The sequence below is a fragment of the Heterocephalus glaber genome, unplaced genomic scaffold (assembly GCF_053883595.1).
Source record: "Heterocephalus glaber isolate CG9 unplaced genomic scaffold, H.glaber_assembly_v1.0 deba00001773, whole genome shotgun sequence".
Lineage (NCBI taxonomy): Eukaryota > Metazoa > Chordata > Mammalia > Rodentia > Bathyergidae > Heterocephalus > Heterocephalus glaber.
Genome location: NW_028258463.1, coordinates 2,713,668 through 2,738,221, shown reverse-complemented (window position 1 = coordinate 2,738,221; position 24,554 = coordinate 2,713,668). Strand labels below are relative to the sequence as shown.

General features: G+C 34.9%; 1 protein-coding gene across 15 annotated transcripts in view; it reads left to right on the top strand.

Moving 5' to 3' along the window:
* Positions 1 to 24,554, top strand: part of Stxbp4 (syntaxin binding protein 4) — a 241,391-nt gene that overhangs the window by 21,023 nt on the left and 195,814 nt on the right. For all 15 annotated transcript variants that reach the window (XR_015447830.1, XR_015447829.1, XM_087202594.1 and 12 more), the window contains 7 exons: positions 1,469 to 1,601; positions 8,829 to 8,935; positions 9,125 to 9,341; positions 10,423 to 10,501; positions 15,737 to 15,828; positions 21,053 to 21,149; positions 23,384 to 23,475. Coding sequence is in view for 13 of the 15 variants with exons in the window: in XM_087202594.1 (XP_087058720.1) it covers positions 1,469 to 1,601; positions 8,829 to 8,935; positions 9,125 to 9,341; positions 10,423 to 10,501; positions 15,737 to 15,828; positions 21,053 to 21,149; positions 23,384 to 23,475 (817 nt within the window). In the remaining 2 variants the exon portion in view is untranslated. The remainder of the gene's footprint in view (positions 1 to 1,468; positions 1,602 to 8,828; positions 8,936 to 9,124; positions 9,342 to 10,422; positions 10,502 to 15,736; positions 15,829 to 21,052; positions 21,150 to 23,383; positions 23,476 to 24,554) is intronic.

Genomic DNA, 24,554 nt, shown 5'->3' with positions numbered 1-24,554 from the left:
GACTGGTGCAAGCACTGTGGAAATCAGGATGGAGACACCTCAAAGAACCAGGACTTGGGCAGGGGATTTAGCTCAGTGGTTTTGCCGCCTGCTGCACAAGCACAAGGACCCAAGTTCGATCCCTGGTACCAAAAAAAAAGAACTAGGACTGGAAGTCCCATTTGGCCCAGCTATTCCCCTTCTGGGTATCTTCCCCAAAGAATTAAAAGAATCATACCACAGTGATATATGTGTACCCATGTTCATAGCAGCACAATTTGTAATAGCTAAAACTTGGAAACAGCCCAAATGCCCATCAACTGGAGACTGGATAAAGAAAATGTGTTTTGTGTTTTTTTTCCAGAATAGTCTTAACTAAAAGGTATCATATTATATATCCTTTTTTGCTCTTGCTCCTTTTTCTTAATTTAAAAATCACATCCTCCTGGTCACTTCATTTTTTTTTTTTTGGTGCCGGGGGATCGAACTCAGGTCCTTGTGCTTGTGCAGCAGGCGGCGAAACCACTGAGCTAAATCCCCGGCCCAACTCCATATTAAAGATTTTCCTTGCTCCTTGTTAAAACTTCATAGTATTCCATGCTGTGTGTATGTACCATGGTTTATTCAGCCAGTAACTTCTTGGTGGTCATTTGGACTGTTTGCAATTTTTGGTGAAGGCAAATTCTGCCAAAATGAAGAGCATAGCATATAAATAATTTTGCTTGTTGCCCAAAGGTCTTTGAATAGGGTTGCTGAATTAGTAGAGAGGCTAATTGTTTTGCTAATGATAACCATATTCTCTCTTTAGAGGTTGTACCATTTCATATTTCCACTATCATTGTTTAAAAGTGCCTCTTTTCCAACAGCTTTGTGATCAGAGTATATTATTCAGGTTTTAAGTTTTGTTGAGAAGATAAGTGAACAGTAGTATCTGAATAGTTTTGACTTGTAATTCTCTTTTTATGGTTATAGTTAAGTATGGAGCACAACAATTTTTAATAGCAAAATACTCTTTCTAAATTAAAAAGATAGAACTTTTTTTGAGAGTCATGTGGAGGTGATATTTATTTTGCTTTAAATGTCTACAAGAGTATCAAAGTTTCTTACCGAATTATTAAAATATGTAGTTTTGCTGTCCTTCAGTGGTTGCGGTAATCAACAAAAAATGAATCTCTTATATCACTTTTAATAAACCTTTAAATTAACTTTAAAACTATTTTCAACATAATTTTCTTAGTTCTATCCAAGAGCCACAAGCATTAGTGCTATAAATTCTTTTGTTTTACTTATTTTATAAGACAGCATTAAAAATATAGGAAAGAAAATTCATTTACTTAATTTTCTATTACTATATCTTTTAAATTTAGTCTCTGGTATGTGTTAAGTACTGTGGGTTGTCTAGATCTAGAATTTGATTTAAGTAGTTTAAAGAAAAATATAGGTACAGATCTCTAGCCTAACCTATGACTGCTGCCTTACTTTGTCTTAGGGATCTTGCCTTTCAGATGATTACGTTTACCAAAGAAACGGGCCTTGGTCTGAAGATCCTAGGAGGAATTAACCGGAAGGAAGGGCCATTGGTATATATTCAGGAAATCATTCCTGGAGGAGATTGTTATAAGGTAAAAATAAAAATAAGAGTACTGGGCTGGGGATTTAGCTCAGTGGCACCGTGCCTGCCTCGCAAGCATAAGGTGCTGAGTTCAATACCTGGTACCAAAATAAATAAATAAATAACGATAATAAAAAAATAAAAATACCACCACTACCCCCATTTAAAAAAAATTACCAGTGGTGAGGCTTACTTTCAGTATCTTTTTAATTTAAACTGCATGTTCTCAGGGAAAGATACAAAAGGACTGAAAAATCGCCCTTTACCCTGAAGGAGCTTTATCAACAATTGAATGGATTCTTCATAGATCAAAATAACAGACATGTCAGACTTTAACTAAAATATAAAACATATATATATTTAGTGTTATGCTGTTCATTTGGTATCCTATTGAGACAAATTATATTTGAAGACATGTTATCACCTACCACTGTGTGGTTGGATTAAGTTGGATAAGTTGAATTACACTCTTTTAGCTTCTCTTAAATGCATATTAAAACAAAATAACCAAAGTAACAAACAAAATCTACTTATTTCTGAATTTACACTCATTGAATTTGTTAATAATTTCAGTCATTAGTTGCCCACATGAAAAATTAGCTTTAGAATTAAGACCAGAAAATTGCTTTTTTCCTTCACTCTGTTTTCTTCCTTCCTTTCTATTATTTTTTCTGTTTTTAGGAATTAGAGAGACTTACTTTCCTCTTCAGTGGAGGAATATGTAATATCATGAGTTCTTTGTGCTGTGGTCACTAAGACACTGAGATCCACATTTGAAGCAAACCTCTAGCAACTTGGTTAACAAACTAGAGCTGTATTTGCCTTATCACTTTTGGATTTCATTTGCTATTTTTCTTCTACTAATATGTTTATATATTTACTGAAAACTGCCTCTATTTTTGAGGAGATATAAGATATAAGAATTTAACAAAATATTCTATTAATATCAAGCTATATAGCAGAAAAAGGATTCACTTAAGTTTGTTCTTGCTGTTGTTTTTCTTGTTTTGGTTAAATAAATATCCTATTCTTACTGCCTCTTCCACTGCAAGCACTTATTTAGCAAGCAATTTATCTTTTAACTGGCTCTTTTTTTCCTTACTAAGAAAATAATCAGTTTCTCCAAGAACTTTCCATTTTGCTTGTTTCAGACTTGTTTAGATAACCACCATCTTTCAAATATGTTTTTTTATTTCTATGTATTACATAATGCTTAGGATATTATAATGATTTAATTTTTGACTGTTAACTACTAACCAAATAAAAGCATATTCAAGTGTTGTAATTAAACAAATTCAAACAAACAAAAAGTGAATATTCTTTTAAGAAGTGAGATGCTCAGTACTAATGTAGTTTTAATGCTGAGAGAGGTGTGGAAGGTGTGTGGTGGTGTGTAGGTGTTAAGTATAGCTAAGGTATATCTTAGATTACACTTGATATAATACAATAATAGATCAAGGTGCCTGCCAACTAGCACGAATTTGCTTTTAAGATAAGATGTGCTTTTTTATTTCTGTGAAAAATATTTTCAGCTCAGAGTAATAAACTGATAACCAGTGGTGCTGAATGACTCTTTATTGCAGCCAACAATTGCAAAGTAGGAAATTATACCCGCGAAATACACTTTGTCTTCTTGGCTGTCTTAGAATTTCATTGAAAAAGTAAAATTAAAACTTTCTAGCAGTATATTCTCTACTCACCACTAGAGGGCAGCACAGAGTTATTAATGGTCTTGTGATAGTCGATGAAAGAAAACAACCAAAATAGAGAAAGATGTAGAAAAATAAGTAATTTTCTAGGGCTTACATTTATTTTTTAATATTTCCTCAAGATGGAAAGATATGCATTTGTATGTAAATGCAAAATGGATGCGACTTTATTTTAAAATAATAATATATTTATATTGTTTTAAATACTGTTTTAGCCATGTTAATAAATCTCTCATCTGTACAAAATTACTATATAGTAGCTATATTCATAGAAGAAATACGTGGTTAGCCATGCTCTGCACAAATGTCTTCCCCCTAGCAAATACAAGAATACAGTATTGGTTCTGTAGAACCAAAATATTGTATTTCTTTGAAAAACATATTTAGAATTTATGGACACAGTTTTCCAGTTGAAATAGGAAAAAAGTTTACTCTTGTTCTCAGAGCTAGAGGCAGCCTGTAGGTTGAGAGCAAATATACCAGATAGTGATTTAAAGAAATATGAGAAGTCCAAAGCCCATTTTATCCCCTCAGTTTTTCCACTATCCATCTGGAGTCCTCAGTATTTCGTCTTAAGACATTTTGCTGGCCTAGACACTCTTTCAAACATCATGCACAATAATATAATTTTCTGACCAAAATTCTGACTTGGATTTCTGAGACAGGGTCTCACTACGTAGTTCAGGCTGGCCTTGAATTCAAAATGATCCTCCTGCCTCAGCCTCCCGAGTGCTAGGATTACTGGTATGGGCCACCACGCCCAGCTGACTTGGATTTCTTAAAGGCAACTCAAAATCAATACTTCTGAGGCAGAATCTGTGATTTTTACCTCACATCTCCCTCTTCTCATCTCTTCTCAGTCAAGGCCTCTTCCGGTGATGGGTAGCACCTTCCACTTGTACAAAGTTAGAAAACCTGCCAGCTTCCTAGCTACTTCCTCTTCCATGGCAATCATATTCAGCTCAGCAGCCCATATTGTTGACTCTAATGTCTTTTTAGCCTGTCGGTCTTTTTGCTCTCTACTCTTACCATAGCTTAAACCAGCATCAGTTTCTGTCAGCCCTCTCAGTAGCTTTGCCTGCTTTACTGCACCATGCCTGCTTTCCTCCCTCACTAATACTTGGTTGCCTGCAGGGCTCAGGATGCTGTGGCTTGTGCCCCAACTCCTGTAGCTCCCCATCAGACATTTCCTTATTGTGATGCATTACCCCTACCAATTGCTCAATATTAATGAATGGTCTTTTGGTCATTCTGTCATATTTCTCGAGGTTACCAACCTCCCCATTTCCTAAAAGAGGCCACTTTATTCCTCACCTCATGTACTATCCCATTAGAATGAAAACAGCATCCTCTTCCCATTCCATTACTTCCAGATAGCAATTCTATGACTCTTTCCTAAGGGCTCTGTTCCCCGTTCTCTTCCAGTATGTCTGGAAATAAGACCTGGTGTTATTTTTTCTTTATGTATTCTTAGGTTCTTTTCCTTTCCTTTATATCCTATTCCAAAACACTCTCAGTTTATAATGATACATACATATCTGTGGTTATTTTTTAACATACATGTCTGTGCTCAACACAAGACAGCATGTTTCCTAAGGGCAAGGATTCTATCTGATTTTATTTATATAATTTCCTTGGTATGATGCATACACATACCAATTGCTCAAACAATATTAATGAATGGAGTTAAAAGAAGAATACCTTCAGTCTACAATTGGTGAAGATATGAGAAAGGAATCCAAAGACTTACAAAGGAGCATTCCTTTTAGGAATAGTGAGTTAGTTCAGTCAGAATCAGGCTGTAGACATGGTTTCTGACAATATGACAATGTTATTTAGTAAACTGCAATACTGTCATATTGGAAATGAACAATGCTGGTAGTTGTTGAACAGAAGTACTTGTGAATAAAATGGTTCGGAATACATTATTATTTCAAAGTCTAGATGAGTGTCATTGCGAAAGAGCTCAGATTCTGAAGTTTAGCCTGTGAAGTGCTTGGCACATTGCCCCCCCCCCCCGGCGGTTGCTCAGTCACTGCTGAGCCGGAACCTACACTGAGGGAGGGGTCTCGGCACATCCGCTCTTAGTGGCTTCACATATACATTAATCCAGCCGAGGAAGAACTCACTCTCTTAGAACGCCAGACTTTTCCAGAAATAGCTTTGTTTTCATTTGCAGGTTCCGACTTTTCAACAAGTTCAGAAATTCACATGATCCGCTAAGATCTTATTCTGGGCACCAAGGGGGAAAAAAACAAACTGCTGTAAATACTTTTTAGAAAGTAAGAAAGTACGTAAAGACCAGAAATTACGGTCAGAATGCATTCTTCTTCTTCTCTTCTCTGATTCTTATCCTGATGGAAAATGCTACTTCATTATGTTAGGTAATTTAAAACAACATAGGTTAAATGGTCTTCGTGAAAGCTTTTCCTCTGAAGTGCTAACCCTGGGCAGCCTGGGAGGAGGACTTGGAAGGCTGTAGGTCAGCCTAAACCCCTTGCCCTCCTGTCTTTTCCTAGCCTTTTTCCCTGCAACCCAGACAGCTGTGATTTCTGTAAGATACATCAATGTGGGAGCTCTCACCGTGTAATTTAGAATTTAGTTCCGAATTCACGGTGAACAAGATTGTGTGCTCCTCCATCCTCCTTCTCATTGTTTGTGAAGATCTGGCTATTAATCTGCAGAACTCAAATTCAAATTCAGGTCTCTGATTGCTGAACCCTATGCTCTTTCTGCTTCAGTCCCTTGCCTCGAAAGGCTTCTACCTACCTAAGTGAAAAATACCTGCCACCTGGTTAATAGTCATTGTAGAATTTTCCCTTTTCAAGGAAAGTTAATAAAAGGAAAGAATTATTAATACTGAGAATGTTTATATTTAAAAAATCTAATTATTACCATCTTCTACCAGAATTCTAAAAGAAACTTTCCCTGTCAGTATCTTTTAAATGCTTTGATCGAGTGACATAGTAATTTATTTTATCAGGCAAGCTTTGGGATACAAATTGATGGTAATGTAGTCATTAAATTTCATTTAAAACCTATTTTACTAAAATGTTTCTAAAAAGGAATTATTTTGTAGATTCCCTTGATTTAGAGCTGAACTTAACAATTTATAAAGCGTAATAAAATGAACACTGGTGAACCCATGTCGACTGACTTAATGAGAAAGAGAAAAGTGAACTACTATTGAGACAGTCTGTGCTTTTCCTAATCACACACTCCCCCCTCAATCCCAAGGAATGAACCCTCCCTAGAAATGTAGTTATTTCTCCCTGGTTTTTATTAGCTTTTGTTACCATTTCATCTTGACCTTCCATGAATGAATGTCCTTAAACTAAAATTTAGTATATTAAATTACAGATGAATGGCCATAAGCATCTGAGTGTATGTGTGTAAATGACTAATAAATATAATGAACAATGAAATTAATATGATTTAATAAGATTTGGGCCCAGCCATGCAAAACTGTGATTATAATATCTTAGAAAATTAGCCTTTCTGTTTTATTGAACATGAAAGAAAGATCCATATGTTAGGTACTTTCTCCATATTACTTAGTTTTTTCTAGCATTGTTATTGTACATTTCTCCCCGTATATTTGCCAAATGTAAGGAAATCAGTGACTTAGGGCTATGCCCATTGTATGTTATATTGTCTGACCGATATATTTAATCATATATTTACAGAAAGTCCAAGTTAATTTTCCGATTTTATATACTTTAAAGTCAAATTGCCTTTTTTGCTTGAAGTTTTTGTTTATTTGTTTTTAGGCAGTATCTTACCATATAGTTAGGCCTTGAACTCATTATCTAGCCCAGGCTGGCCTCAAACTCGAGGTGATCCTCCTGCCTCAGCCTTCCAAGTGCTGGGATTATAGACATACCACACCCAGCTGGTTGAAGTTTTTTAAGTGTTTTTATTTCAGAAGGATTATAGGATCATTATACATTTAGAGCGTAAACCTCTTATAAATTATTTGAAATAATATGTTCCTAAAAGTTCTTTTTGATGAATGTTTCATATTTATTATTATTATTTATATTATATTTATATATTATATTTATTTATATTTATATTATTTCTTCTGTATTCATCAGCCAGTGGAAGAGATAATACTACATACTGGTATCTTTTAAAAAAGAAAACATAAGTAACTATTTAGGAATAAAATTGCAATAAATCACCATTTTATAAGTAAAGCAGTTCAGATCAAAGCTGGATTATTTTAGGCCTATATTTTAGCAGATAAGACTTTAAAGTGAAATGTTTCCTTGAATTGTGGAAGTTATTTCAGTACCATCAGAGTGAAAAATCTAGCTTTTTAACCTTACATGTGAGTCAGCCTTCTGTCACTCTAACAAGTACATGAAGTAATCAGCTTATGAAGAGAGGATTTATCTGGGTTCACATTTTTAGGGACTGCAGACCATAGTCAGCTGGCCTGTTGCTTTGGGCTACGTGGCACATCGCTATGGGACATATGGTGAGGCAAAAGCATTCACCTCGAGACAGGGCAGCAAAAGAAAGAAGGAGAGCAGGGTCTCAGTCTCCAAGGGCTTCCCCCAGGGACCCCCAGGACCTCCCACTAGGCCCTGCCACAAAAATTTCCACTTTTTCCTAATAGTGCCAAGCTGGGGACCAAGCCTCTAATACAGGGGCCTTTGGGAGACACTCATGATCCAAACCATAGCACCGTACAAGCTTTGCTCATGGTTACAGAAATAATACTTTCTGCCTTTGTGCTGTTCATACATAGAGAAGGATTTTAGGACCTGCAAAAGAAAAGGGGTATTTTCTTTAGTTTGAAGAGAAAAAAAACAACTCACTGAGATTCTTGCCTGATAACTACTTTCACTCCTGCAGTTGATTTGCTCTGTCTTATTCATATCAGGTTAGTTCTGAGCAGAACCAGGACTTAACAAAGACAATGCCAGGCAGCCACTTAAAATGATTATTAGCAAGGCATGGCAAAAATGCTAGATGCACCGCCAACTAGGCCTCGTCACAGGAGAGACAGCAGATCAAATAGAGGGTGATTCATCATGGGTAGGATCAATACAGTTACGGTACTTTACTAAACTTTTAAAAATTCAGCCCATGTATTCTCCAAATCCACCTTGAACAGTTTGGTGGAAGAAAAGATGCATGAATACTCAGAAACTAAAGTAAATTAGTCTTTTTTTCTGAAATGTCCCGTGAGTGTTTGGCGTATTTATCACAGAATCAAAGCTTTACCAGTCTCGTAGTGCTGAATGTTTGAAACAGGTCTCCTTTCCTGCTCTACAGACATATCTCCTAATATAAGCAGGATTCCTTAGCCTGTAAATTTATTCATGGACTACATGAGCCATGTAATTTTATTTATGCATCTTGCCAAATTAGGCTTTGATCAAGACATTTTGCTATTGAGATTCTCTTAAGTTTTTGAGACATTCTTCCCCAAAACTTGTTTCATTGCATTCCAGCACTTTTTAAAAAAAAAAAAATCACTTCATTAATTTCTTTATAAATGTTACTGTTTTTGTTAGGATGGACGTTTGAAGGCAGGAGATCAGCTTGTCTCAGTAAACAAGGAATCTATGATTGGTGTGTCATTTGAAGAAGCAAAGAGCATAATTACCAGAGCCAAGTTGAGGTAATGATTCTATGCCTGAGATAGAATGAGTCATTTAGCTTGTCTCATTAAAAATAGTAATTTAAGATATCTTGAGTTCGTTAGACCTTGAACAAAATATTTTTAATAATATTTGAAACATGATTTTAGAATTCAGTTGTATTATATCCACTGCATATCAAAAAAGTGATTTTTTTTTTTTAATGGTAGGTCCGAATCTACTTGGGAGATAGCATTCATAAGACAAAGATCTGATGGCAGCCATCCAAAAAATCTGTCCTGTACATCCTTGTTACAAGCTTCAGAATATGGACCTAAGGCCGCAACATGTAATCTTCTTTCTTCTCCCTGGGAAGAATTCATTCCACAGACCTCATCTACTCCCAAAACTCAAGATGCCATCCTACCTTCCTCTAAGATGAGTCAGGTAGTCTTAAATTTCTCTGCATACATCCCTTATGCTTTTCCTGTTGGTGAAATAGATACAGAATTGTAATTTCGGGAACACTTTTGTTAACAGATTAATATTTCCTTGAAAGATTTCTTTTTTTCTGGTTTAGACTTGCCAATAAACATAATTTTTCAAATCAAAGTGTCCTATGTCAAGAAGCACAATCAGTCAGACAGTGTCAGCATGACAAAGTGCTACCACAAGGATACAACTTGACATCACTCAGAACTATGTTAACAATGTAATATTCAGTTTTAGGTAGTCTCTAATTATCATTTTTATTTTCTCCTGGACAGATGCTAGGTAACTAGTTTTTTTTTTTTCTCTTAGCTTCTTTGCTACACAGTGAAGCTAATTCTAATCATCCAATCTAGGTGGGTACAGTATTGCTTTCATGTGTGTACACTAGAAAACAGCCCTATTGAAATCATGCAAGGTGGAGGATTTCTAATATCAAAATAATACAACCAATTACTAAAGCTATATTATCCTAAAAAATAAGAGTTATAAAATAGAGTATATATTCTTTGGTTTTTGTTTTTTGTTTTTTTTGGTACCGGGGATCAAAACTGGGACCTTGTGCTTGTGAGACAGGCAGAGGAACCACTGAACTAAAACCCCGGCCCTAGAGTATATATATTCTTTAAGTCTGCATTAACTATAAGATAACAGAGGAAACTCAAGTAGGCTTTCAGGCAATGGAATAAATTCTTTAAGAGTAACTTTGCTTTTAGATACATGCTGATCAGGGACAAGGTGTAAGATTTTCTGTCGGCCCCTTATACTGTGTCATTTGGTTTTATAATGTCTTTAAAAAGACAAAGTACATGGCCTTATGTTTTGTTATCCTTGGACACAGTAGAGCTGAAAGTGGTTCTTATCTTTAATTTGAAATGCTTTATTTGAAGATGAATATACCAAAACTTTAGAGGTTTTACATTTCTGGGATATTGCTTTAATCTCTTTGACCATGCTTTTTATGTTAGTGTGAATATCTAGTCTGGTCTTTGACCTACTTTAGAAAATGACATTGCATGTTCCTCACTTTCTTTCACAGATAAAAACTGGATATGAGAAAGCAGAATATATTCCAATTACTTCTTCAGACAACAGCTCTACAGATATGGCTAATTCAGGTAAAAACATATTTAATTCCTCTTTTCTGTTATTTTTTCAGTTACTCTCTCTCAATGAAAGAACATAATAGTTGCATATGCCTTTTTTCCTTCCATGAATAAAAGAGAAAATGAATGTATTACTCAGTGGTCCCTGTTAGATTATAACATTTATTGGAAATTTCCTTGAACAAAAGGTTGAAATTTTAAAGGGTACATTATCGTTAAGTGTCTCTGAAGCTGTCTTACTTAATGAACTGTTGAGACCAAATAATGAAAACTCCTGTAAATCTAGATTAGGTTGCCTTGACCTGTTAATGACATACTAATGGGGCTTATTAACTGTACCTTTTAAAAAACATATTATAGAAGGCTGTGCAGCTTAAGGAAAGAATTTTTTTGTTTATTTATTTTGGAAGAAATCATATGGATGTAAATTAGAAAAGGCATCAATATTGTGGATTCAATATTATTGGTTTTTATTCATTCTGAAATGATTTACTGACTTTTTAAAGCAATAAAGCAAAAAATGTCTAATCTACCCATAAAAAAGGATTATTAGCAAGATATAAAATGCTTATTGGGTCAAATATCAAGGAAAAACATCCCTTCCCTGAAATTATTTACCATAAGTTTAACAAAATAACAGTTAGAAAACTATTTAACATAAATAAAAAGCTAATTATATATTGCTAAATTATAATTATAGTGCAAGTTACTACCCATGTATTTTAATTTTTAATAGCATTCTCTAGATGATAATTTCAAAATAAAGAGAGTTACTTTAAACTGAATAGTTGCCAGACATGGGCTGGAGGTATATCCCAGCAGTAGAGTATATGCTTCAGGCCCCAGATTCAGTCTCCAGAAGCCCTACTTCCCCCAAAAAATCTACCAGACTTTATAGAAATTTATGCTAGATTCCACAGTTGTTTCCTCTGATTTAGCGCAGTATTTACCAATGGGTCAGTAGCCCTTTTTAACCAAAATGATATGCCTTTTAATCTAGTGAGATTTGTTGCCTCTTAGAAACTGTTAGTCTTTAATACTCAGTTTCTTGATAATACTGTTTTACTTTAAACTGGGAACCCATGTGGGAAAAGGCAATTGAAGCCAACAGTTTGAAGAGATGTAGCATCAAAGTTGCTAGAAGCCACGGCCCTTTATTCCTTGATTTTATCATAAAACATTAGTTGTATAACATTATGTAATCTTTTTAGTTTTTAAAGTAATTAAACTATTCAGTGCCTCTTTTAGCCATTTATTTATTCAGTAAATGTTTGTTAAATATGTCATGTGTATAGAAGACTTAGGAATTATAAAGAAATTAGGATTTTTCTATCAGGTACTTAATAGCATATTATGAAATCAATCACAGAGTTAAAATGTTTCATTATTCAAATTAAAAAACCTTACATATTCATTTATGTATATGGATGGATGGATGGATTTTATAACACCTTTTCATGAATAATTTAGATATTAACAGAATGGACTAAGGGAAGAAATAGTAGTCTAGTGATGGTGGAGGGAGGGTGCAGTGGCCACCACAGGTTCAGAATGCAAACTTAGACATTCAAATGCTTGTTCCCCACTTACTATTCTTTAACCCTTAAGTACCTGCCTCCTGAGGTTGTCAAAAGGGTCAAACAAGATTGGGCATGTCAAGTACTTAGCGTTGTAATTGGTAGACAGTATGTGCTCTGCAAATTCTGCTGTTACTATTAATGTTATAAAGCCTACTTTAGGGCATATTTCTAGAGTAGAAGTGAAAGCTTTTAACGCTTGATTGAATGTCGCATCCTCTCTTCATCCCCCAAATCAGCACATAGTAAGGGATTTGTCACAATATACAGAAAACAGTTTAGAAAAACCTCTTGGCAGCTGGGCATGGTGGCACACGCCTGTAGTCTCAGCACTCTGGGTACCTGAGGAAAGAGGATTGCATGTTCAAGCCCAGCCTAGGCAGTATGGTGATTTAATGAGACCCTGGCTCAAAATAAAAAATAATAAAAAAGGCTGGGGAGGTAGCTCAGCGTGAAGGCTCGGGGTTCAATCCCCAGTACAAAACAAATAAATCTCTTGGCAAAAGTCAGACGTGCCAAATCTTTAAGGAAGTGCCATGCAGACAGAGGAAGCGCCACGAGCGGAAACAGAACTAGGATGATAAGGCAGGTGGCAGGTGACCCTAAAAGGCAGGTCTGGTTAGAGAAAAGAGATCTTGTCAGATGAATAAGATGAAGGGGTTTTACACCTGTCACTATAAGAAATGAGACTAGATTTTGTAACAGGAAAAATAGCTAATGAAAAATATATGTGAATGTGTAAGTTGTATAAAAAGTACATTGAAATGCAATTAAAATGGAACAGTTTTCTAGGGCAGAAATAGCATTAAATCAGTCCCCATGTCTTCCTTCTACATAAATATAGTGGTTGAGGTATTTCCGGGGAGGCAGAGGGTCGGGGAGAAACAAACTCAACCCTAAATTGTCTGTAAGTAACTTATACACATTATGATTTTTCTGTTATAATTTCTATAATTATAGATTGTTCCCAAATTAGATCCTCCACCATTATTCCTAGACTCTTTTAGTCAGTTGGTATGTATACAAAAATATGAACAAGTTTTAATATTAACCTCAACAAAAATTCAGGAAGTATTCTCTCTACCTCTCTTCGCATCTCAAAATCATTCCAAAGGATAAAATTGGTCGAATTTTTAAAATAAGCATATTACCTAGATATTTTAAAAACTATCCTAGTATCTAAGTTAGAATTGTTTACTATTGCCCTAAGTTGAATAACGAAAGAGTTTGTGAGCTAAAAGTATGCTGAGGGCATTCCCAAGGGAAGAAGAAATTCGGTCATTACCTTAACAGTAGCACAAGCCTGAATTCTTCGGCATCAGGTCTTTTGAAACAAAATACTGATGAGGAAAAATATCCTTCAAGGGCTCATGGAATTAAACAAATGGTATTGATCCTTCCCTTATAAACTTTCCCTTCTGTTCCTAAAGAGGACTAGGAACAGAAAATCTAAGAGAATAATGAGCTGTACTTTGAAGAGCTGGAGATGGACAGAGAGAGTCGCCACTGGCAGATGAAAACTATCTGTGAGGGGCTTCTCAGGCTAAGCCCCTCTCAGCTCCAAGGCTTAATGGTTCCATGCAGGACCCTCTTAAGGTCCAAATTCAGAAGTAAAGAGTTCAATGAAAGTAGGCAGAAAAGATTTAAAAAACAACACAAGATTTTGTTAAGCCATGATACATCCTGTTAAATGGGAGGTTAATATAGTTTTATATTAAATCACCTATTAACACAGTGTCTGTGAATATTAACAATACCTTATATTTTTATAGTCTTTTTCTTTGATTTTATTGATTTTACCTTGACAGCTGCTATGGGTGGTCAGTTTTATTCTTCTCACTTTAGCGATAAGAAAACGACAACGAAAGATGTTGACACATAAGAACATTGGTTTGTCAAGGCATAAAGGATTAGACTACTTACACTATCCATGTACTAGCTGTGTGGTGCTGGGTCAGCTTCTGAACCTTTATGGGCCTTGGCTTTTGGAATGAGAATAGTAACGCCTATGTCAGTGTGGTGATTGTGAAGATTAATGAGCTTATATATGTACAGTAATTAGTTCATTGCATGGCTAGAAAGAAACACACATAGGAGCTAAATTTTTGTTATTTCCACTGTTAGAAATAGCAAATTTTTGTGCCCAAATATAGGAAAATATGAGTAATGTTGTCTCCATGTGTCCTTGTCTCTCCCTGTCTTTCTCCTCTTTGCCTCTTGCTCCAGTCTACTCTGTATCTCTTCCACTCATGGGTAAGTTGAGCAATTCAAGCTCGTTGGTCTGCATCTTAACTAGTCTTAACTAGGGTATCCCCCTAGTATTACCGTCCATTAATTGCAGGGCAAACTGCAACCCCGAAAGCCAAGTCTCACAAGATAAAACGTAAATTTGACTTATATGTGGTTTAGTCTTCCATACCATTTCAGTAATCTTTTCTGCCAAATTTAGGTTTGCTATAGAATTGGTTTTAAGAGAAAAAATATTTTTTTTTTATCCAGGCCAACAATCAGATGTCATGATAACAGAGGAGACTTTCTTGCTTTTATCAGAATTATAAAGATTCTGTTGCACGGAAACCAATCTTTCTCAAGGTTTAATTCCATTTGGAGCTAAAAGTCAGTAACCATTTTTTTCATAATCTTGACACCTATAAGCTATATTAAAGATTTTACATAGAATGTTGAGGATGTGTTAAAGGTTTAGAGGAAGACTATTTATTTTCATATGCGCTTCTTATGTTCTTAAGAAAGAGAATGCAAATCATTTTGTACTTAGAGACAGATGCTCTGAGAAATAAAAAAATTAAAACACTGCATAAAGATGTGACATTTTAAAAAGTTTTTTCTCTTCCTCTTGTTTCTATGTGGAACTAGTAAAATACCATTTAAAAGTGTATTTAAAATAATGACTATTTAGATGGTGAGGATTGACATAAATTATAGAAATTTGTTTCACAAACTCTGGCATATTGAAACAAATAGTTTTTTGTCAAGTTCTAGCCTCTTCTGGCACCTGATTTCTTATTCCTCCAACAAGGACAAAGGCTGTATTTACATAATCAGGGCATATTGAAGAAGTATAGGAAAATAGGCAAGAGGTTTATTATTCTCTTCTTCTCCAAGTCTGTGTATGTTACCTGAGGTATAACCCCAAGACAGGATTTTTAGCTCAAAAAGTCCTGTGTCTATATCATACTTTATCTACAAACTTAAGGTGATTTTTATTCATGGGTTTTTTCCAGGGCACTTCCAGAATTCATATAACAAAACCACTTTTACTAGTCAAGGAAATACCACGATCTTTTTGAATCTTTGATATGATTTTACTTTTTTTGAATAAAAAAGACTTTTTTCTTAAAAGGAGTAAGTTGTTGTGATGATGGTCATAATGGTGGGATATATGTTTGTCTTTTAAGTTATTATTTCTATAAGACTTCACAGTGCATAATTGGATATTCTTTTTATATTATATCTTAGGGCTCAAGTAAAGCTGATTTATGTGGTACATATTAAACCTACAGGAAAAAAAACCCATGAAAACAAAAGTGAAAACTCCCAACTGATTAACCAGAATTACTTTTGAACAGCGGGAGTCCAGAACACATCCTGTCAAATGAAAAGTTCTATTCCAATTAAGCCTCCAATTAATGTGCACCCTGTTGTCTCTTAGATATTGCTCCTGCTTGGACTGATAATTATGGACCACAAGGAAAGATTTCCCTAAATCCTTCTGTTCGCCTTAAGGCAGAGAAACTGGAAATGGTAAATCCCTTAAATTTTCATTTTTCTTTGTAAGGCAATAGCAAGTACTGTCATTAGTTTCCTGAAGCTACTTATTTACAATTAAGTGAATGGCAGTTAGGGTTTAAATTATTTAATTACTGTTTCAATTTGGCAGCTCCTAGGGTTCAGTAGTTCTAAATGGAAGTAAAACCTTTTGTAACTAAATTGACATGCAAATTAATCAGTTTCTTTCTCTTTGGCAATAAAGAATATATGATATTTTACAATCTAGAATCAGTGGAAACATTGAATAAATTAGAACAAAATACATTAGGCTTCGTGTATAATAGCAATAAGTGCAATGAAGTAATACTTGATTCATTTGCTCAATTTTTTAAAAAGCGTAGGATCACTGAATCCTAAAGGATAAAATAGTCAGGTGCCCACTAAATGTAAAAAGGGTGGTGCATGCTTATAATCCCAGCACTTGGGAAGCAGAGGCAGGAGGATCCCCACAAGTTTGAGTCCAGCCTGGGCTACATAGTGAGTTTGAGGGCAGCCTGAACTACAACTGAAGACCTTGTCTCACACACACACACACACACACACACACACACACACACACACACACACACACCCCAAATTAAGAATATTGGAGCAGTGGACTCAGCACCAAAAAATAGTCCTGGGGGTAGTAAAAGGTTGAGATTTTGTATATATAAAGGAAACTTAGAGTGATTTTAAAAGACAAAGGTGACAAAATGCTTTAAAACTTCTCATCAGTATTTTTTAATGTAAGATGGATATATTGCTAGAGATCCACAGCCTCTACCTTCCTGTAAGCTTTTATGAATAACATTTTTTCACATTTTAAAAAGAATATAAAATTTCATAAACACACATTGCACTTATTCCATATCTCTCGCTTTGCTTGGTTCTATGATACTATCTTTCTCACTGCAAATTTGAATCTTATCTATTGTTTAAATGCTGATTCAATTCTATGTCTTTTGTCCAGACTTTGCTAACTATAAAAGATTGCAAAGTAAAATGTTGCCATTTTTTTCATACTAACCATTAACTTCGTACTGCCTTATGATCTTTCTTATATCTTGTTTTACCAATGAGATTATCTACTTCTTCCCCATAGTGCCTTGCACTTAAGCGCCTGTTTTTCCTTATAGGAGAGGAAAAATTTCTCACTCATCACTAGGTTCATGGCATAAGTACCTTTAACAAAAGATAAATCACCAAGAGAAAAGCACAAACTTATTTGATACAAATTTTACCTGGCACAAGATCCTTTAGAAACAAAGACTCAAAGAAAGAGAACAATCTGTGTATTGTTATGCTTAGGTTTGGGATGAAGAGTAGACAGTCCTGGAGGAGTATAATTGAACAAAGAGGATATGATCTAATAGTGATAAACTGAGAAAGTCAGAAAAGCTTAATTGTTCGGATTTTTCTCTATGCCCCTGTATCTTCAGAAATAAGAATGTATATAAATTAAATGACCATGAAACTTTTGAAAAATTTAGTTCAAACAATATAATATTATAACTCTTTTGGGAGGGTCAGTACTGGAGATTGAACACAGGGTCTCATGAATGCTAGGCAAGCACTCTGCCACTGAGCTATGTCCCCAGTCCCTTTCTTTTTTTTAAATAAAAATCTTTATTTTAAAACAGGGTTTTGCTAAATTGTTCGGGCCTCAACTTGAAATCCTCTTTCTTCAGTCTCCCTAACCACCAATGTCTGACTTATTACAATAAGTTTTAAAAGCATATAGTAGATTAAAAAGTATACAGAATAGAGAGAAAGCTAGGATATATTGATATTTTAAAGCATAGAATAGATCTAAAATTTTACAGGATATAAAGCTGGGATATATTGATAATTTTTAAACAGAGAACTATAGGGAAACTTAATATGTGCAAAAATTAATATAACATATAGCTTTACATAAAGGCATAAATTTATATAAAGACGTATTTGTAGAAAAATCTGGAATATTGCATACCAAGTTGCTAATAGTGTTTATCTCTGGAGTAGTGGTCCTTAAGGACTAGAGAGGTGTTCTTTTCCTTGGGACACTTGGCAATATCAAGAAACAATTGAGCCAGGGATTTAGCTCAGTGGTTCTGTCGTCTGCCTTGCAAGCACAAGGTCCCGAGTTCGATCCCCGGTATCAAAAAAAAGAAACAATTCTGCTTGTCAATGTTGGAACACTGCCTCCAAATTTTTATCAGTAATAAAAGATACATCTTTAAAACTCTATATATGAAAATTTAAAACATTTCTAAATGACTCATGAGTCAAAAGCATTGCTAATAAATATAAAAGATGTTTAATCTCACTTGTAATTCAGGGAATTCTAGTTCACATACTAGTCCACATTCACCATTTGATAAAAAATGAATGTATAAAAAAACAAATTCTGTTAAGAATGTAGAAAAATAGGAATGTTTGTGTACTACTGGCATGCATAGATTGGTACAATCAGTTTAGAGAAAAATCCAAAATGTCTAATAAGTTTACCGTGTGTATCACCTGTAACTCAACCCTTCCTTTTTGAAGGATATACTGTACTATAGAGAAATCAAGAAATCTTCCTATAGCTGTAGAAGAAGACATGTATAATGTTTTGTAATTTAAAAAATTGATTGGAGTAATTATAAAAGTCCATCAATCACAAAATAGTGAACAGGTTAAATGCATATAATCAGATGTCATTGATAGTTAAAATAAGTGAACTAGTTTTGCAGATAATATTGAGCAGTTGTAAAATCACTAAGTTGAAGTAAAAGAGAGTTATCCCTTTAGATTATACTGTTCATGTAAAATTTTAAATGCACAGGATTAGATTGCATATTATTGAGCATATACATACTTATAAAATAAATAACATCACATTACAGACAGGAAGGATACATCATCCTGAGGATAGTGTTTGTTGCTAAAGAACAACAGAGAAAGCTTTCAACTAAATTTGTAGTTTTATTGTTTTGTAAATATTTATAAATTTCAAGCAAATATCAGTGTTTATTTGATGATAGTGATATAGGAGAAGTATACCTCCCAACCTGCTAGACATCAAATGTGCCAATTCTGTGTCCTCCAAATATCTAAAAATGATTTCCAAGGAACAATGGAGGTTAAGGGTTGGAAAGCTTTATTGAGAGATAGCTCCTGAGAGACAGGAGGGGTAAGTGAGTTGCCACTGAGGCCCTTTGTCAGGGGTAATTTATACAGCAAAGTCATAATGTGGGTACAACGTGGGTACAACGTGGGTCAAATTACAATCAACTTATAGGATTACAAGTATAGCCACTTAGCTAACATTGATCCAATAGAGAAACAAGGCATGTAGCAAGGGAACATAGAAAGCACAGGCATTTTTGGGAAGGGATGGGTCCAGATGCTCTGGTCCCCCACCTGGGCAACTGATGACTAACTGGACTTTCTGGACCATGTCAGACTTATTACAGTATAATCTCACATTATTGTTTATCCCTTAGGAGAAGCATGTAGGTCTGGCCATTGCATCTTTATCTTAAGGCCTGTCCTTCTTCAGATGCACCTCCAGCCACAATTCTGTTGTTTTTATTTTCTGCTGACTTCCTTGAGACTCCAGTCCCTCTCTGTATATTTTTTTCTGTCTAACTCAACTGCCTATAATAATAGTAAATAAATGGATATTCTTTGTATTCTTCTGTTTTTTTTATATTTGGGCCATTTTTATAAGGGGAAAAAGCACAGAGAAGCTAAAAAATCATTATTCCACGTTATACAAGGTAAATACTCTTGACTTTGACAGAGCAGGGAGATGATGCTAAGCTTGAGAAGCCAGAAAGAATGTTTCCTGATATGCTCATTCTCCTGTCTCTTTCTTTCACTATGCCCAAATTGTATGCCTTTACATTAAACATTTGTTTTGGGGTTTTTTTGCCATACTATATCCTGTACATACTTGGATTAAATTACATATTTAATTACCATAATTGTTTAATGTTATTCTCCCACTACATACCATAAACTCTCTTTGAGTGTAGGAACTATATGTCATTTGTCTCTCCCTTGTACATAGATTTGTGCCTGACCAATAGGGAGTACCAAATAAATATTTGATGAATGAAATGATGAATGACTAGACATATTCCCAATGGGGAAGAAAATTATAGGGAATAATTGCTAATAACAAACTTTGCCTACCTCTAAGTTCTACTGTGATTGATTGATACTGTGTATGTTCTTGTCAGAATCCAATAATAGGGTATCCAGTCAGTCCCTATGCATTAAGTTTTGCTATCTTTAGCTAGAGAACCCAAATCATACTTGTTTCCATTAGAAGTTTATTTCTTACACAAAAAGAAGCCTGAAAAAAAGCAATCCAGGGCTAGCATTGAGACAAAAGTTGAGGACCCACGTTCCAGTCTGTGGAGCAGAAAGATAGTCTCTGTTCTGCCATCTTTATTGAGGTACGTCATGAGTCAAAATACCAGCTCAGAGTCCAGCAATATTTATTTTTCTTTCTCTCTCTCCTCCTCTTCTCTAACTCCTTCTCCCCCTTTATTAAGCCAAAAGATGGAAAGAAAAGGGAATAATAGGAGTGCCTACCCCTACTTTTGAAAATAGGCTTCCTGGAATGGCAGTATTTCTATCTGAAAACTTGTTGGTTCTGTAACAAGGAGGAGGTGAACAGTGGAACACAGCAAGCAGTCTCAGAATTTTTATTCATGAATGGGTACTTTACCCGTAACAGGAGAGCCTGCCAAAGAGAAGTGGGGACTTGAAAAAGCTTTTTCCTTTACTATTTGTGTAAGCTTACCCTCAAATAAGCCAAAAATTAGAATATTTTTTATTTAAATCAGTTCCTGTTAATTTCAGTTTTGCTTTCAAAGGTAGAGTAATAACCAAGAACTATTCATGTTTTTAAGTGTCACTCATAAGTCTGACCTTATTAGGACTATTTTTTTCTTCTGCCAAATCATGTAAACTAAGAAACAGTTTGACTTTTGGTTCTAGAACTATGAACTAGCCAAAGTAGTGTCCTTGAAAAAAAGATTGAGGTGATGGTGCAGTCATAAAGCTAGTCTCTTAAGAGTCACGTAATCCATAAGCAGTCAGAGGATTCTCCTTGGTCATCTGATTCTGGTTACTATTCCTAAATGCTGATTTTTTTTTTTCCATTGGGTTACAAAAAGTTTTATTATTTGGCTATTTTTTAAAAAAACTTGATTCTCATGAGTCCTTTTCCTTCCAGGCTCTAAAATACCTTGGTATTCAGCCCACAGAGGACCAGCACCAAGCCCTGAGACAGCAAGTACAAGCAGACTCAAAGGGGACAGTATGTTTTGGAGGTAATATCAGGTTGATCAGGTTGAGTTGTCACAGAAACTTGGTGGGAGATTTATTGTGACCCATTTTCTTTAAGAGTGCCTGTTTTTTAGAAGGAAAAACGAAAAGTTAAACCACATATACTTCAAGTTCCTAATTAGCACTCTGAAAGCTCAGCTGGAGGTACTAGGCTGGCTGGGTCAGCAGAAAGGACAACTTCAGTAGAACCTTTCAGCTCTAAAGCATCATTGTTGTAGCATATTCTTTGTTATTTATTTATTGCATAAACATTGCTTTAGTAATAAAAAGTATAAAACACAGAAGTCCTCTCACTGCAGTGAGATTACTTCTAGTTCCTTTTTCCAGCTAATATAAAGATTAATGTAGTGCTATATAATTTTTCTTAGAGATAGCATACTGTGCCACTTAAACTAATGTTTAGCCTTTTGACAGCAATTTTGATAGTTTATCATTATCATATTTATTAATTTATAAATCTATATATTTTTTAATGAGGCTGTTTCATTCCTTTTCTTAGGATAAATCCCCATAATGGAGTTCTGGTACATACTGATAAATCCTTTTGCAGAGATATTTTACACATCTGTTTGTTCTGCCTCAAATAATATTTGAGTGGAACAATTTTTTCTATCCTTGACAGCATTAAGTATTGCATTTTCTCTTATGTAGTAGATGTATCATTTTTATAACATCTGTAATATTTTTTAAAAATTCACCTTTTAGTTTTGTAGTGGGTGGAAAAAGAGTATTTTTGGTCCTATCCCCTCTTGAAAATCTTGCCAAAATGGTAAGAGCAAGAAACAGAATACCTGCATAATCAAAACACAATATTTAAAGGCAGAAAGTAGATGAGGAAAATACAGTGAATGAGTTAGTAAGCAGAGGCAAGTAAAGCCCAAGTGTCTAATGACTTAGGAAAATTACTGTAGGGAACAAGCTGGTTTGACCCTTGGGAATTGAAAGCATCGGGTATTTCTAAAGTCTGGGCTTAGGCAGGGCATATGATGTGAACAATTTTTAGCAGTGTTTCTTAGGAGAATTATACATGCTGTTGTTCCCTGCCCCTTCTAAAGCAGTCCAGCACCTACCACACCCTTACACCTCCTGGGGGAAGAGAAGTCTCTTTCCTTAGAAATTAAACCAGAATGATTATGGATGTACAGTTGCTAGCAGCGAGACAGTTTGGGGAAGTGTACAGTGAGTCATTAGTCATCACACACACCCATATTGCTCAGTAGAATCTGCAGCCATATCTATGATCACAGGCAGGAGGGTGTAGGATTCTCTCTAAAGAACAAAATGTCAGCTGGCCTGCCTGACTGCCCTATTATTTAACCTGCCATTTCATAAGGCAAGTTATGCGCACAGAATTTCCAACTAGCTTTTTCAGTGCCTGAATCTTAAGTATAAACTCATAGCCAGGGGTTACCAGACACTTGGGGAAATCCTCCAACATAAATTATAGGGCCTGTGAAAGACCTCAGTGATAAAGAAGCGAAGAGAACTTCAGAAAACCTATAGTTAACATCTTTAAAAAGATAAATCAAGATAATGAATGCATTCATGAAATAACAGCAGGATGTTGTAAAATAGAACAATCAGAGAAAATTTGAAAGGATCCTTGGAAATTAAAAATATAATAGCCAAAATTAAAAAAACTTGAGGATACAAAGAGGAATAGGTCATCATGATATCTGAAGAATCTCAAGGACTGCTCTGCTGCTTATTTACCAAGTGGCTTTGGCCAGCCTAACACAGTTTTGCATTCATCTGTAAAACAGAAAAAGGGACCTCACTTGGAAGATTGCTGTTAGGCTGAAATTGCTAAGCACCATGCCTGCCATGCAGTGGCTCCTACGTAAACATTAGCTGCTGCTATTACTAGTAAACCTCATGTTCTTTCAGCCAGAAGAGCCACAAGACATAATATTGTCCTGTTTCAGAAAAAGTTCTACTTCTAGTACAAAAGTTGGAGAATTAAATATCTATGATACGTGTTTGCCTTATTATCTTAACTGAATTACTAACGCTATCAAAGTTAACTGAAGATAAACCCAATTTATCTCTTCTTATTTGAGCCTAGATTTGCCTGTCACTTGAGTCAGTATTATTTTAAGACAATTCATTTAAGTTAAATTTGAAATGTCAATAATACATAGCTTCAACATCATGTAGAAAAAGAATTTATTGAGATGAGATTAAATGTTGTGTTCTTACTGAAATATGTTCATTTTAGATTTTGTCGAGGTTGCCAGAAATTTGTTTTGCTTGCAGTTGGATGAAGTAAATGTTGGTGCACAAGAAATTTCCAATATATTAGATTCACAGGTAGAGTATGCCCTATTGCATTGTCTTAATCGTACGTAAGTCACAAGTCTTGAATGGTAGGGGTCATATATATAGACTTCTTTTCATTTTTTACTGCTTTAAAAAAAAATACAAATACCACATATTCCATGGTTAAATATATAAAGTACAGTTAAACACAAAAGTAAGAGCTCATTTTAATTATTTTCAGCCTCCACTCTTCTTAGCCCCTTGTTGTACTCCCTACCCTAAAATCACCAATATTAGCAGTTTGCTATATGGAAGAATACAGACTATGGTTAGTTAGCTAGGCAGAAAAGTGCTTTGTGTGTGTCCACTCTAATATGTTTTAACTCACTGTAGTGTACACACAGAAAAGTACTAGTAAGAATATAGCCTATGAAATATTATAATCTGAACCATTCTCATGAAAGATAATATGAAAGAGCTATATTACCAGGACTGCGGTGACCTGCATCCTATTTCTTTCCAGTTATGAGCCATAATCCCTTGCTTCTAAAATTTTTAATGACGTAAATTGTTTTTATATTTTATGTAGAGTAGGATTTTGAAGTTTACTAACTTCATAAATCATTTCTTCTACAGAACTTTGGTATGTGTATTGTCAGATCTTTCCATCCTCTATGGATTTTTGGTACTACTATTTTTTAAGGAAGACCTTCCTAATTTATATTATATATGACATATATCTAATTAGCTCAAATTTATTCTTGTTTGTGCATGTATGACCACTTGTCCTCCTTGTGCTGTCATTTAACTAACTTTCTTTCCTTTGACTTGAAATGCAAATTTTATCTTATACTGTACATCTATACACAGATGTTTCTAGAACCACCACTGTGCTCCATGGATCTATTTAGGGTTAGGGTTAGCATTATTATTTGAATTGCTATAGCTTTCCAGTACTAGATTTATGTTTATCTAGCATGTTAAAACCTTCATTTTTTTCTTAACTTCTTGGTTTTAATATTGTAGATGATCGGGGCCAGGGACTTAGCTCAGTCATTCAGCCACCTGCCTCACAAACTCAAGGACCCAAGTTCAATCCTCGATACCAAAAAAAAAAAAAAATTAAAAAA